Source organism: Bos javanicus, chromosome 25 (genome assembly GCF_032452875.1).
Source record: "Bos javanicus breed banteng chromosome 25, ARS-OSU_banteng_1.0, whole genome shotgun sequence".
In the NCBI taxonomy this organism is placed as follows: domain Eukaryota; kingdom Metazoa; phylum Chordata; class Mammalia; order Artiodactyla; family Bovidae; genus Bos; species Bos javanicus.
This window is the reverse complement of record NC_083892.1, coordinates 1,916,982-1,933,097: the sequence shown is the minus strand read 5'-3', so window position 1 is coordinate 1,933,097 and position 16,116 is coordinate 1,916,982. Positions and strand designations below refer to the sequence as shown.

At 44.3% G+C, this 16,116-nt stretch overlaps 1 protein-coding gene across 5 annotated transcripts in view; it reads right to left on the bottom strand.

The window, feature by feature from the left end:
* The window catches only part of LOC133238115 (ATP-binding cassette sub-family A member 17-like), a 106,123-nt gene that overhangs the window by 20,017 nt on the left and 69,990 nt on the right, over positions 1 to 16,116 (bottom strand). For all 5 annotated transcript variants that reach the window (XM_061400838.1, XM_061400837.1, XM_061400840.1 and 2 more), the window contains exons 18-23: positions 9,048 to 9,210; positions 6,422 to 6,725; positions 4,715 to 4,988; positions 4,346 to 4,550; positions 3,599 to 3,818; positions 238 to 396 (exon numbers count right to left, since the gene is read on the bottom strand). In XM_061400838.1, coding sequence (XP_061256822.1) covers positions 238 to 396; positions 3,599 to 3,818; positions 4,346 to 4,550; positions 4,715 to 4,988; positions 6,422 to 6,725; positions 9,048 to 9,210 — 1,325 coding nt within the window. The remainder of the gene's footprint in view (positions 1 to 237; positions 397 to 3,598; positions 3,819 to 4,345; positions 4,551 to 4,714; positions 4,989 to 6,421; positions 6,726 to 9,047; positions 9,211 to 16,116) is intronic.

Below are 16,116 nucleotides of genomic sequence, written 5' to 3'. Positions count from 1 at the left end.
GGATGGAACATTTCTTTATTCCAGGTGACGAGAATGTTCTGGAATTAAATGGTGGTGATGGTTGCACAACCTTGTGAATATACCAAAAACCGATGAATTGTATACTTTATAAAAGGGTGAATTTTATATGAATTATATCTTAATAAAAATGTAATTAGCACAGAAACCAACACAACATTGTAAAACTTAAAAATTAAAAAACAATGTAATTAACAAAAGTCTGTTTGTCATACTCACAAACTTTACTGCACTCAATCTGGTCCAAGCTCTTGACCTTGCAAAACTTCTGCAGTTCAAAGTTGTAGTACAGGTTGGCTAAAGCCATCCCTAGGCAATGGCCTGGAAGCAGTAGGAACGTGTTATCCAGGGACTCTGAGATCTCTGTGTAGCCAAGGTCTGTGAGGGGAACAGAAAATATTAACCCTTCTTTCAGGAAGAAGTGGGTACATCCCCCAGCGACTCTCTAGGCCCACTGGGCCTCTTCTCCTCTATAAAGGGCTTGTTCTTTCTACCTGTGGCTGTATCTGTCTCTGCTCATCACACTCCCAGGCCCAAGACCAGAAATCAGGTTCTCCCTGACTCCCAGTGTTCCCTCTTCTGAGGCAGTCACCCAGCCTCTAAGCTGTAACTATTTTTCTTTTGCAGTACTTCCTGAAGTCATTTTACTTCTATTCCAACTGTTTATGCGGACAAGTCAGAAAGAGCTTGGTGTGTTTGAGAAAACCAGCACGGCATGGCTGCAGTAGGGGATGCACTTGTGGAAGTCGTGGCTTTGAAGGCTGGAGGCTTACAAATGAGTTAGGGCCAGACAGGAAAGCCTGGGGCACCAGCTTTGGATTTATTAGAGTGTCATTTTACAAGTAGATAAGGAGAACACAGTTGCTGTGTGGAGAGTTTGTGGAGTCAAAACCACCATTATTTGCAGATGCTGTACATTATCACATACCTAGAAAAGCCACAAGAATCAACCAAAGTGGTCCTGTGGTTAGAACTCTGTGCTTCCAATGCAAGGGGCATGGGTTCCATCCCTGGTTGGGAACTAAGATCCCACAAGCTTTGTGGCAAAAAGAAACAAGAAAAGAAAACAGACTCAAGGTCCCGCAGGGGTGGGGCGGGGCAGCAAGCCGGGCTCGGCGGACGCGCACTATTATGCACAGGACGCATGAGCACCAAGGCCCTGCTGCACACAACAGGGCCCTGCAGCCGATATCCCGTGAGAAACCATGATGGCAAAGATGCATATATGTGTAAATCATTAAGTCACTTTGCTGTACAGCAAAACTTAACACAACATTGTAAAACAACTATACTTCAATTAGAAAAAAGAAATAAAGGAGAGGTCAGTAAGTTGTCTGGTCCTAAAACAAATACAGAAACTGGGGACTCTTAAGAGTTTACAGAAGCCTATTTTTTATGTTATATTGGAAAGTGAAGAAATAACAAACAAGGTTATATATAACCTTTGGTATATTTAAAATACTTTAAATGTTTACAACAAATAAACACAACTGCTCTGCGAAATAACTATGCTACTCATAAGCAAATTAATCTGTAAGAAGATGAGCTCAGTGTGCTGCGTGGGAACGGACCTGCAATGGGGCTGCGCTTACAGCCCTCTCCCACCCCACAGGCTGTTTGGTGCTAACCCCAGGCCACTCCATGTGCCACCAGCTGCCACCCTGCACAAACCACAACCCATCTCCACCAACAAGGAGGTGGGATTAGAGCTTTCATTTCAGGCTTCATGACTTGATACACCACCCGCTCCAAATCAGGGGGGCCTGCAAGGAAGACAGCCCGGGGACATGTGACTTTCCTCAGACTCCCTGAAGAGAGGCTGAACAGACTCCTCATATGAAAACAGACTCTACTCTCAGGGCTTGGATTTAGAGTAGTACAGCTTTGGGGGATCAATTTATGAAATTCCTGTCAGTGGAGGCCACTGCGACGTACAGGGAGTTGAACTTGGATGTGAGGTCTCCAGACCAACATTTCCTGGGCCAGGACTCAGAGCAGCAGAGCCAGGGTCCACCTGTGGGGACGGAAGCACCGTTTGGGGGCACAGCTCAGAAGTCGTGGCTCCACATTGTGGCTGAGGCATCAGGGTCATGGCTCTGGTGATCAGACAGTTGCACCTGCGGAGACCCGGCCCCGGTGGGTAGTTGCAGAGGGGGCAGGTATGGCCCTGGGGAAGAGGCACAGTGGCTCGTGTCCTCTTAACGCTGTCTCTGTAGAAGTCTAAATGTGGAAATCTACCCTGGAGACTGAAGTAGAGGGGAGCGGGGAAACTGCCCGAACTCAGCTCTGTGGCTCCTGGGTGGGATAGAGACAGACTTAACCACAAGGCAGTCTTGACAGCCCTGCCTGGGGTGAACAGCCAGCCACAGCGGCTCCCAGACCCTCCCGGGTCAGTGACCATCTTCCGACACCCAGGAGAGGAGTGCTTGACAATCCCACATGTGATCACAGGGACAGGTATTCACAGCTCCTGCTTATTCGCCTTCCTTCCTTCCTTCTCTGCGGGTCCTACTCCAGCACTGGCTGAGGACGGAGGAGAGGCCACAAACCACCCCTACCTAGTCATCCGACTGCGGAATCTCCTCTGCCACACTCCGAGGTGGGATCCATCCTCTTCTGGCTCTTGTGCTTTCTTCCTCCTTCGCTTTACTTCTGCACTTTGTTGGCCGAGATCCTTGACTAGCTCTCCAAGAAAGTGGGGTACGGGTTCAATTGTTGCTGCCCACCTGAAGCTGTCTCTGCTCTGTCCCCCCATCTGCCTGACGACAGAACTCAGGTCAGAAACCCTTGTCTTTCAGGAAGTGTTTGGGTCTCTCTTCATTCAGTGTTGGACATTTGATAAACCCTTTCAATCTTGAAGTCTGGTTTTTTCAACTCTGGGAAATTTTCTTTTGAATCTTGGGTCGTTTCCTCAACCTGATTTCCTGTTTTCTCTTTCTGGAAGGCTCATTGATTGAATACAAATAGCATCTCCTGCATTTACTGTCACATTACCTGCCTTTTCTCTCAACTTCTCTGTTTCTCTTAACTTTTTGTTCTACTTTCTGGAAAATTCATTGCCTTTATTTTCCAATCCCTCTGCTAAATTCTTATTTTGGCAATCAGATCTTTCTTGTTCCCAGTTTTTCTTCTTCATGGAATTCTACAGAAGTCTCTCATTACCTTCTCTCAAACTGAGGGGCAGTCTGTTTCAGTGAAGTGCGTGATCACCAGCGGACAGTTCGGTGATTCTGACAAGTATTTTTGCCCATGTAATCAACATCTCAGTCATGATACGGCTGTCCCCATCGCTCCAGGTCCCCTCTGGTCTCTGTTCAGTGGACCCCCAGCTCCGAGCTCAGGGCTGCCTCGTCCAGGCAGCACCCGGTTATGCCGTCTGTGCGCACCGCAGCCCGTGCTGAGTGTACGCCCCCCGGGAGGTGCATGTCTGCAACGCTGATGGTTTGGGGCTCTTCCAACGACCACTGCTGAGAAGAGCCTCACGCAGGCCCCTGCAGACACGTGCTCTCACAGGCACGACTTGTGTGGCTGCCAAAGGGAGGGTTAAAGCTGTCTGATGTGTAGACCTGATAGGCCTCACCTTTTTCACTTGTGACCGAGACAAGAACAAAGGGGCCAATGCTCAGAAAGGTCAGCATGATGATGAGTTTGACACAGGCGTTCCCCGCATTCTCAAAGCAGAAGCTGGTCAGGTAGATGAAGGGGATGATGGCCCAGGCATAGAGCATCAGCATCAAGAAGACAGCTCGGACATTCTCCTTGTGTGTAAAAGCCTCCTCATTGTAGTATAGAAATACCACCTGGGGAAAGTGGGGCAGAATTTGGAAAAGTCACTAAGAGTCAGCCCTAAGCACGAGAGAAAGGATACGATAATCTCAAGTTATTCTTAATAAGGTAAACAAGGTGTTGGCAGGACTGCAGCAGCACTGCCCTTCCCTCACTCCTCTGGCCACGCAGAGGACACCAGTGCAGTGAGATGAGGAGCACAGAGGCAGAACCAGGGAGGACATGCTCCAGGTTGCACCGCTCATGTCCTGGTGGGCTACACCTGTCCCCAGGGCACTGTCTTACCATCCTGAGGCAGCAGCTCTGGGGAAGTCACCACCTAGAGACCCCAGAGCAGGCCCCCTGCTCCTAATGACGCTGGGACGGGAATCACCTCTTACTGAGGGTCAGTGAGGAAGCTGCGTTAACAGCCATGTGGCCCATCAGGGGCAGAGCTGCCAGCCTAGACTTCTGGTTGGGTCCCGGTTCTTTGCAGGGGCCCCAAGGCCAGTCCCCTGGACACAGGGGGTTGGGGGGAGGGGCCCCTCACAATGCAGCTCACCAGCAGCAGCAGGCTGGGGACAAGGAAGGACAGGAGGTCCCAAAGCAGAGACGAGAGCCAGAACGTGGCCACGTGGACGCCGCTGATGAACTGGACCTGCTTGGCCTTGAGGCCTCTCTCCTTGACTGTCAAGATGGAAAAGGAACTCGAAAGGAAAGCCATTCCAAAAAGCAAGTTGATGACAAGATAATGTCCTTTAGGGCCCCTGTCAAAGGCAGGATATAAAAAGAGAGGCAGTCATTTAAGTAGAACCAGTCAAAGCAACCATATTCCAAAATAACAATTTGTAATTAAAACAAAGAGACAAAACGGAAGGAAGCTGGCGGTAAAGGGAGAAGCTCAGCGAGGAGAAAGGAAAGCCGCACATACTCATACAGGATGTCCTCTGCGGTCTCCATGCTCGACTCAGGCTGAGGGTGGTTCAGAACCGTTATGGACGCCCTGGGCCCAGAGAGCAACTTGAACAGGACGTTATCCACCAACGCCAGCGCCTGGGCCGTGGAATGGTACGCCTGGTTGTTGAACAGCGCTGTCACGACGGTGTGGTTCTCCATGTCGTCAAAAGAAATGGCCACCAGGTAGTTCTGGTCAAAGACCTCGGGCTCCTCCTCTAACTTTTTCAGGAGGAATGCTTCCACTGGGCCTGGAAGAAAATAGACCACTGAGCGGGTCGCACCAGGCCCCGCGAGGCAGGGAGGACCACGGCTCCTCCTGAACATCTCTCTCCTCACCAAGCCCCACATACATCCCCAGTGGGGTCCTCCTGTCATGGCCATGCCCCGACTTCCAGTCATCCACTTGGCCTGCAGGGCTGCCTCCTGCCTGAACCTCTCAGGCCTGAGGCCTCAAGAAAGTTTTCTTTTCATTGACTGGAACAGCAGTGAAGTCTTGTCCAGGCATCTTTCAGGCTTCCCTGCTGTGCAGCCCCCATTCACACCAGAGGCTCTGAACTCAGGCACGCCCGCTGACCCTCTGAGGCTGAGCTATGTCTATGTGAGCATCACCGACTGTGCCTCTGGATTACTGCTTATCCACGAGACCTCTGGGCTAGGAGCTCTCTGAGAGCTGTTCATCACCACGCTTCTAGCACACAGGCTGACTGACCAAGAACCCTGGAATTTTTATGCTGGAATGATCACTGTACTGGTGGCTGAGGGTTACTGAGTGCCAGTGTTGCAGTGCAAAGCACCTTTGATGGGCACTCCCCTGGGGACCCTCTGGTGACAGTGTGAGGAAACCAAGGTTGGGAGAGGCAAGGCACTACAATCCCAACCATTTCTGCAGCTGATCTCTTGTACTTTACTAGAAATAAATCCTTAAAATTTTCATTTTAAATTAAAATAACACATCAATATAATTTTAAAAATCAAATAATTATACAAAACTTACAATGAGAGATGACAGTGCCATGGCCTTCCGCGTCACTGTCCCTGGCTCCTGCTCACCAGGGCAACTATGTTGAAGTCTTTCAGTCTGTGCTTCTCAGGATCGCTAAATAGTCCATTTCTCCACTGACAGTCTATCTCGGAAGCAAGTACTTGGCTCTCTTAGAGGACTACCCCCACCTCCTAGGGCCTTCCCCACCCCTCCCCACCTGCCCCAGAGTTATATCATAAATTCAGTTTAACCAGTAGTCAGTTTGACATTCATTATGAAAAAGTAGAAATTATTCACAGCTGAACCAAGTAGCACACCATGACATGTTTCTTTCTTCTGGACACCTGTGCCCCTCTGAAGGAAATACTATTCTCCTTTTCTCATCTGCTTAGTTTTTATCCCATCTATCACCAAATCACCCACAAACTCCCTTGGCAGAAGTGTAAATCTCTTCTCAACACGTTCAAACATAACAGAACATTTGTTTCGTTTTTGGACATGCTTTAGTCCCTAGAAAGACACAACTTGGTCCCATTTCTAGGAACTTTCCCTTTCCTGTTACTTTTGAAAGATTTTTTCTGAGGCTTCTAGCCACACACTCTGACTTCAGAGAGCATCATGTAGCCTGGAAGCACATGGCTTCACTGCAGGGAGCAATGGGCCTGCTTCCTGCCCCATTTTCCTGGGCCTGATACTTACTTTGCAGCTCCAGAGGTTTCTGGTCCTCAGCCATAAGCACATCTGTCAGATGGTCTAGAAACTGCGGACCCAGCCTGGAGTTCGGAGAAATGTAGAATGGAACAATAGTTTGACCATATGATTTTAGGGTCAGCTCCAATGGGCTGTTGTCCATGCTTATATCGAAGTTGAGGAATGAGAGGCTGATGCTAAGAATGACCAGAGGCACCAGGATCTGTATTGACAGCATCATGATCCAGTTGCGCCAAGAATAGGTAGCCCTTTTCAAGAACATAGCACAGAACTGTTGGCAGAGAAGGCTGAACTACAATTTAAAAAAAGAAGGACATACCATTAACATGGTCACAGGTAGGAGCTGGCAGGCAGTGAAGTGGCTCATGTTCAACTGTATTCTCTCATATTATGTCTAACATTTTGATTGTGTCAAAAATTGCTTCAAATTAAAATTCTTTGACTTAATTATTAGATTAACATTTAATGGCAGAAAAAGAAGGCACAGATTGGAAAGAGTTTGAAAGAGAAATCTAAGCAGACACCAAATGTAAACATGATACATTGTTTTTCACCTGTCAGATTGGCAAAAATTTTATGTTGATGAGGATACAGGCGGAGGGAAATGCCATTGCTTGCTGGCATTTTAATTTGATACTACTTTTTTAGAAAACAAATGAGCTGAATGAATAAATTTAATTTGACATCCACCCAGTCAAAGAGAAGAGATTCCACTTCTAGTAATGCGCCCACAGATGCACCTGTGGAAGGATGCAGGCCATGCATAGAGAGGTCCCTGGGCTTCGACACTGAATATCAAAGTGTGCAGTCATGTGCACTGAGATCCCAAGATCCAGCCTTGGGCCCAGAGCCACAGGCTCACATCAGCTTCTCTTTCACTGGCGCTGCGCTAGCTGGGCAGACTGGAGCCTTCAAGTCTCAGGTTTCCCAAATACCAAAACACCCCAGAAAGCCTTTCCCAAGCACCCACTATGTCTCCCACATTTGGATTTGAGGCTCCTTCCTCTCAACCATTCACCAAAAGGCATTGCTCTCACCCTGCTGGAGGTGGCGCTCTGAGAAATACTTCCTGGGAAGGTTCTGGAGTTGTTTTCAAAAGCAAAGCTTGGCCAAGTAGAGTCTGGATAGATCCTTCCTGGGGTTGGAGAAGAGCCTCCTGTGTAGGACAGGCACTGGTCTAGATAACCCCCAAGACCCCTTCCAACTGGGGGCTCCATGGATGGCAGCTTCCCCTTGAACAGGTGATTTAAGACTATGAAACAGTGAGTCCTCTTCACTAACCCATGAAAGGGCTCCCTGGTGTTTCAGTGGAAAAGAACCTGCCTGCTAATGCAGGAGACGCAGGAGACACAGGTTTGATCTCTGGGTCAGGAAGATCCCCTGGAGGAGGAAATGGCAACCCACTTCAGTATTCTTGCCTGGGAAATTCCACGGACAGAGAAGCCTGGTGGGCTCCAGTCCACGAGGTCACAAAAGAGTCAGACACGACTAAGTGATTGAGCATGCATGCATGCATGCAATCCACGAAAACCAATTTCATTATTTTGTAGTATACCTTATAGATAGCTAAATCAAGACAACTATATAAAACATATATCAACATTCTTTTTTAAGCATTAAAACCTGTATGAAATACAGGTTGCCCATGTATTTCATAAGAATTTTTTTTTTAAATTAAGGATTTCCCTGGTGGTCCAGTGATTAAAACTTCACCTTCCAATGCAAGGAGTGCGGGTTCAAACCCTGGTGAGGGAGCTAAGATCCCACATGCCTTGTGTCCAAAAAACCAAAATAGAAAACAGAAGCAAATTCAGTAAAGAATTTAAAAAATGGTCCACATCAAAAAAAATCTTAAAAATTTTTAATTTCAGGTGGTACCATGCATGATTTGTTTCATAGTGAAAGACTAAAAAGAAAGGTTAAATATGCTTTTTGGACAGCAGATTTAATGCTTCTTTTAAAAGCTTAGTCTCATAATTTCGTTTTTTTTTTTTTAATGCTTATCTATTTGTTTTTGGCTGTGCTGGGTCTTTGCTGCTGTGTGGGCTTTTCTCCAGTTGAGGAGAGCTGGGGCCCTTCTCCAGGTGTGGCACATGGGTTTCCCACTGCGGTGGCCTCTCTTGTTGCCAAGCATGGGCTCTAGGGCACTTGAGCTTCAGTAGTTGTGGCCTCCAAGCTCTAGAGTGCAGGCTCAGCAGTTGGGGCGCTCAGACAGTCTCTCCGCAGCATGTGGGGATCTTCCCGGGTCAGGGATTGAACCTGTTCTCCCGTGCTGGCAGAAGGGCTCTTCACCAAGGAGCCACCAGACAAGCTCGATTTAGTGCTTTACTTTTGCTTTTTTCTGGTGAAAGAAATGGCCACACCCTTTCTATGAGCTTTTCTGATACTTCCTTTCATTGGGTTGATCCTGGTCAGAAAACACCAGCATTCTGATTTTCAACTGGAGCAAAGAGCACGGTATTCCTGAAATCCAACAGAGCCAATCTTTTATGTCTAAAATCTGCAGTTTTTCTTAAGCCCCTATTAAAGGTTGACATTCATGTCTTGACAGAATAATATCATGATTCCAGGAATGAAACAGAAACCTGCTTCTTGCATTGATGTATCTGCTCACCCCGGTGTTAGGATGGATGGGTAGGCCGGATGGTATTGAGAAAATCCTTGAATGAAGACGTCTAATCCTGTTGACAGGAACTCTGCTCACCAGTGGATGAGAATGGAAGGAGGGAAGCTTGATGATCTGCAGGTCTATATCGGAATCCATCAGCTTATTAACCCTAAACCAAACCAAAAACACAAAGAAATGAGAATTCTCAAAATCACAACACATTCCATTTTGTTCAGATTTAAAGGATGAAAGTCACGTAAGATATGAAAAAAATAAGTTAGGACGCAAACAATGAGGAGAAAAAAAGCCACACTGAGATTACATACTGTTGTCAAGTGTATACTGGCTAGAAAGGGCTTAAAAAGGAACTAACAACTGAATTAACGGACCAATGGCTTCTCCAAATAACTGAGGCAACACTAGCTTGAATAGATTTCATTATTTTCCTTAAAAGATACCAAAACAAAAATATAATATCACTTAATATGTATTTTATGAGCAAAACTATAAATTATAAAATGTGGCGTTTCTGACACTCCAGGTCTGGGGTTTGTAAACTATGGCCAGTGGCCCAAATCCAGCCCAAGGTTTGTTTTGGTATGGGACAAGCTCAGAAAGGATTTCACATTTGTAAATTGCTGTCACATGGTTAATTAAGTGCTTACATAATACCCTTGTTACGTGACCATTCCTACACAGCCTAAAGTATTTACCAAAGCTGTAATACTTTGGCCACCTGACGCAAAGAGCTGACTCATTAGAAAAGACCCTGATGGTGGGAAAGACTGAAGGCAAAAGGAGAAGGGGGCAGCAGAGGATGAAATGGCTGGATAGCATCACCAACTCAATGGACATGAGTTTGAGCAAACTCCAGGAGATATGAAGGACAGGGAAGCCTGGCGTGCTGCAGTCCATGGGGTTGCAAAGAGTCACACACGACTCAGTAACTGAATAACAACACAATACCCTTGATTATGCGACCAAGCCTACACAGCCTAAAGTATATACTCTCTGACCCTTTAGAAAAAAGTTTGCCAAACCCCTGCTCAGGGTAAAATTCAGCAAAGTATGAGGTCAAAAAACATACTTTTACTCATAGTCTTTGAGCTAGTTATTCCATTGATGGGAATTTGTCACAAGAATATAATTCAATAAACTGGTTCATTTTCCCTCCAGTACAGTTCTGCAAAGGACAGTAAATTAACTGTTATTTATTGCTGTGACACAGATTATCCCAAAACTTAGCATCTTGAAACAACAGTAAGCATTTACAATCTCACACAGTTCCAGTGGGTTGGGAATCTGGGGGTGGCTCAGCTGAGTGGTTCTCCCTCAAGGTCTCTCCTGCAGATGCAGTCCAGCTCTCGGCCAGGCTACAGTTGCCTGAAGGCTGGACTGGGGCTGGAGGGTCCGGTCCACTCACAGGATAGTGCCCTTATGTGGCAGCGGAAAGGAGGCAGTGGTGTGTGGTTCTCTAAGTGTAGTTTGGACAAGAACACTGGTTGATGTTTTAATTAACATTAATGATTAAGACAAAACTGAAACAACAAAGATGTTATATCAAAACTTCATTCATTCATCCACGAGGTGAGTAACATTTTTATTGGACTAAATAACACATTTAAAAAACTCAAAGAGTATTTCCTCAAATTCTATTAATGAAATTGCTTCAGATAGGACATACTTTGAAGCTTAATTCACACTATTAACATTTTCTCAGTCATTACTTTCTAAATCTAGACAGTCAACAAAGAAATAAACTCCAATTTATAGTGTTTACCAATTTTCATGTTGTAAAAACTCTCACCAGTATTGATTTCAAATTGTCAACATAATGCTTCCATCACTGTTGGGGGCCAGAGTGAGGCACTTGGCCCGTGGCAAAGGTCATGAGGAAGGAGGCTCGACATACGCAAAGGCAGGATCGAGCCTCAGGAGTCCCCCTGGAAATCCTCGAGCATCTACCCCCATAACCAGAGCCTGCCTACTTTACTACTTTGTGCTCTCACCTACACCTCTGACTTTACGGGGGCTGTCCCCCACCACCTCTTTCGGAGAAGGAGTTAACTTAGAGCTCCAGTTAATAAAAACTCCTGGGCGTGACAAGAGTGTTTTAACCTACAAACTCCTCTGAAGGTTCTCTGGCCTGCCTGACAGGCTTGTCCGGCCGCATGTGATTGCTCACAGCTTCCCAACAGCGAGAGGCACGAGATACTTTAAACCTTCTAAAAACAGGTTCCTTAGAAAAGTTAGAAAACTATTAGTATAAGTATAATGGGCTGATTAGAAATTGTATTGGTGAAGGGTTTTTCATTTGTTGAGCCAATGTTTGTTGCTAAGTCTCCACATCCCCTGCCCTTACACACATTAATGAATATATAGAATAAGTATTAACCTTTGATATAAATCACGTTAGACCTTAGGCTAAGTAAATTCTTTCCTTAATTAAAACCCACTACACCCTCACCCTATATAGGAATGCAACTTTATTTGGGTGGCGTCTGTTTTAAGAATAATCACCCCTGGAGAAATAAGTGTTCTGGTTGACTGACCGCTGTCACAAGGAGAGGGTCATAAATTGTCAGCAGGCCCCCTGGCCAGAAGATGATGTAACACCTCTAAGACCTCTGTATACATTTGTATGAAACACCTGACTTTGATAAAAGTCAGGACTGCTGACCCCGTGTGACTTTTGCATAACATCTCAGTGTATAAAAGTAGACCATGGAAAATAAAGAATTGGGATCAGTTTCTCGAAATACTGGTCTCCCCATGTCACTCTCTCTCTCACTCTGGCTGAGTCTCCATCTGGAGCGTGGAACCCACCAAGCTTACTAATTTTGCCTGGGCTTCTAAGATCCGACTGGGGAGGCCTCAGTGTCTCCTCTCCTTCGGGAGAACGGAAGGACGCCTGTGGCCTACGTAAGTGGTGCAAGCTTCTTGTCTTGAAGTTTTATTGGTCTCCCACGTAAACCAAGCTACTCAGCCTCTTTTCTCCACTGAATTTTCCTACTGAGCTATTCTCATTCTATTACTCTTTACATCTCTAATTAATATCTAATTGAAGCTATTGTATCCTGATCCTTGCCGACGCTGTCTCTGCTTCTAATACCCTGGATCAGCCGGGGCTGGACCCCGGCACATCACACAGTGTAAGTAGACATAAAAATAACCTCAAGAGCACTGATAATAGTAAAATGTAACCAAATCATGAGGAAATAGTTTTTATTATTTCCCTCTGTGATTATTGTTATTTATAAGAAATATAGATTTGTTCTTTGTCCTGGTTCCAGAACAGAGCTCCTAAAACTCTTGCAAATTTCTAAGTGAAGAGAGCCGTAAGAGTGTCCTTTGTCATGTGGACTTGGGAAAGCACCACAAGATGGGGTCTGGTTGCCAGGGGAACCAAAACCATGTGATTGGCAGGTTACAACTTTTGATCACCTTCACCCAATTACCACACTCCTGCCTCCAACCTCTGAAGAAAGTGGAAGTGAAAGTTGCTCAGTTGTATTCACTCTTTGAGACCCCATAGACTATATAGTCCATGGAATTCTCCAGGCCAGAATACTGGAGTGGGTAGCCTTTCTCTTCTCCAGGTAACCTTCCCAACCCAGGGATCGAACACAGGTCTCCCACATTGCAGGTGGATTCTTTACCAGTGGAGCCACCAGGGAAGCCCAAGAATACTGGAGTGGGTAGTCTATCCCTTCTCCAGCAGATCTTCCCAACCCAGGAATCAAACTGGGGTCTCCTGCATCGCAGGCAGATTCTTTACCAACTGAACTATCAGGGAAGCCTGCCTCCAACCTCTGGCAACCACAAATCTGTTGTTTCTGTGAATTTTTTTTGTATTCCACATATAAGTGAGATCACATAGTGCTTGTATGTCTGTGCCTGACATTTCATTGAGCATAATGCCCTCAAGGCCCATCCATGTTGTTGCAAATGGCATGATTCCTCTTTTAAAAAAAATTTTTATGGCCAAACAGTGTGTGTGTGTGTGTGTGTGTGTGTGTGTGTGTGTGTGTGTATCAATCACGTCTTCTTTATCCATTCATATGCTGATGGACACTTAGGTTGTTTCCACAACTTGGCCACTGTAAATAATGCTAAAATAAACATGGCAGTACATGTTTGAGGTAGTCAGTCCACTTCCTTTAGATATATAACCATAAAGTGGAACCAGATCATATGATAGTTCTATTTTTAATTTTTTTGAGGAAATTTCAATATTGCTTTTTATAGTGGTTGTATATCAATTTACATTCTCACCAACAGAATACAAGGGTTCTCTTTTCTCCATATCCTTGCCAACACTTGTCATCTCCTGTCTCTCTGCCATTCCAGTGGGTGTGAAGTGATAGCTCACTGTGGTTCTGATTTGCATTTCCCTAATGATTAGTGATGCTGAACACCTTTTCATGTACCTGTTGGCCGTCTGAATATTTCCTTTGGAAAAAAGTCTATTCAGGCCCTCTGCCTATTTAAAAATTGGATTTTTTTTGCTATTGAATTGTATGAATTCTTTATATATTTTAGATACTAACCCCTTATCATATATGTGTCTGCAAATACTTTCTCCCATTCAGTAGGTTGCCTTTGCATTTTGTTGATCATTTCTTTTGCTGTGCAGAAGCTTTATTTTGAGGTAGTTCTACTTGTTTATTTTTCCCTTCGTTACTTGTGCTAACATTCTCCCCTTTACTTTGAGCTGGACCTAGTAACCAACTTCTAGTAAACAGAATATAGCAAACGTGATAAAATGACACTTCCAAGATTAGGTGACAAAGTGAACATGGTTTCCATCTGGTCATCTTTCTCCGATCACTCGCTGTGGGGGATACCAACTGCCATATCACAAGGTCATTCCAGCACGCTGAAGGGGAGGCCCACATCATGAGCAGCTGAGGCCAGCCAGCAACAGCAGGAGTGAACGTGAAAGTGGATCCTTCCCCAAGTGAGCCCTTATAGACTGCAGCCCCGGCTGGAGACTCGACTACATGCTCATGCTCAGACGCTCAGTTGTGTCTGACTCTTTGAGACCTCATGAACTGTAGCCCACCAGGTTCTTCTGTCCATGGGATTTTCCAGGCAAGTATATTGGAGTGGGTTGCCATTTCCAACCACCTCAAAATAGATCTGAGCCAGAATCTCCTACCTACTTGCTCCTGGGCTCCTGACCCACAGAAACTGTGAGGTAACAAATGTTCAAGGCTGCTAAGTTTCAGAGTAATTTGCTAGCAGCAACAGATAATCAATACAAGCCCAAAAAGGAGTATAACAGACATGAGACACCTGAAAGGGAAAAGTTGTGTGTAAGTAGCTGTCTCAGTAAGAGTGGAGAGGATGGATCAGAAGAGAGATTAGGTGAGAATTTTCCAAAACTGACCAATATCAGCAAAACACAATGTGAAGAGCGGTAAAAATCCTAAGCAGAACACAAAGAAAACCACACAAATGCACAGCACCGTAAAAATGTTGAAAACCTAAGGCAAAGAAAAAATTATATTAAAAGCAGCCAGAGATAAAGGACAGACTGCATTAAAAGAATAATAATAATACTAGCAGCTGACATCTCAGTAGACATATGGAAGTCAGAAGACAATAGAATGGAAGAAATAAGCAAAAATGGTCTATTCATATAATGGAGAACTATTCAGCAATAAAAAAACCAAAGTATTTATTATACATGCTACAACATGAATGAGCCTCCAAAAATTATTCTATGTGAAAGAAGCCAGACATAAAATACATACTGTATGATTTTCTACATATGAATCCAAATGATTCCATTCTTATGAAATGTCCATAATAGGTAAATATATAAAGACAGAAAGTAGACTAGTGGTTTCCTTGGACTAGAAATGGGAACAAGGAATATTTGGAATATTTGCAAATGAACATGGAAGATCTTTCCAGAGTGATGAAAATGTTCTAATGTTGGCTTATGGTCCCACCATAAATTTACTAAAAGCTATCAAACTATATGGTGTGAATTACTGGTTAATGCTACAGTATGTAAATTATACCCCAACAAATCTGTTTTAAGAAGAAGAAATTAGAATTACATTGTAGAAGTATTAAAAACAACCCCTGACAATGTAAAATTCTGTATCAAGGGAAAATTCTCTAAGAAATGGAGGCCAAAAATATATTTTCAGGCAAACAAAAACTCTGAGACTTCATCAGATCAGAAAATCTGCACTAAAGAAAATAGATATTGTTTGGGCAGAAAGAAAACAGCCCGAGATGGAAGCTTAAGGGTGAATGATGCTTAAGAGTGTAAGAACAATGCCAAAGGTAAATATGTGCTAAATTTAAAGGAATGCTGATTGCACAAAAGCACAATAATGTGCTACAGACTTCCAAATATACACAGAATTGAAATAGTTGAATAAATATCACATAGCAAAAGTGGAACAAATGGAATTTAAGAGTGCTACACATTGCATTGTCTGGAATGCAAGTAAATGTGCTAGTTTATTGTACACTTTAATAAGCTAAAAATGCACATTGAAATCTTAGGGTAACCAAGAAGAGAAGAGCAAGATAATGTACAAATTCTAAACTAACGGCGGAGAAAATATAAAGCAAAAAAAAAAAAAAAAAACCCACTAAATCAATTCCAAAGACTAGAAAGGAAATAAGAGAATATGGAATTGATGGGATAAATAGAAGACACTGAGTAATATGATAGATTTAAAACTAAATAGATTAGAAGTTTATTACCCACTAGAAAAGACCCTGATGATGGGAAAGATTGAAGGCAAAAGAAGGGGGCAGCAGAGAATGAGATGGTCAGATAGCATCACGGACTCAATGGACATGAATCTGAGCAAACTCCTCCAAGAGATAGTGGAGGACAGAGGAGGCTGGCGTGCTGCAGAACACGGGGTCGCAAAGAGCTGGACATGAATTAGCAACTGAACAACAACAACAAAGAACTACTTAAATGATAAAGATATACAAATTAATGCTTTTTAAACTCCAGCTATATTCCATTTATAAGAAACACATCTAAAATATGTGGCTATGGTATGAATGAATGCCAAAGAATGGATAAGGAGAATAT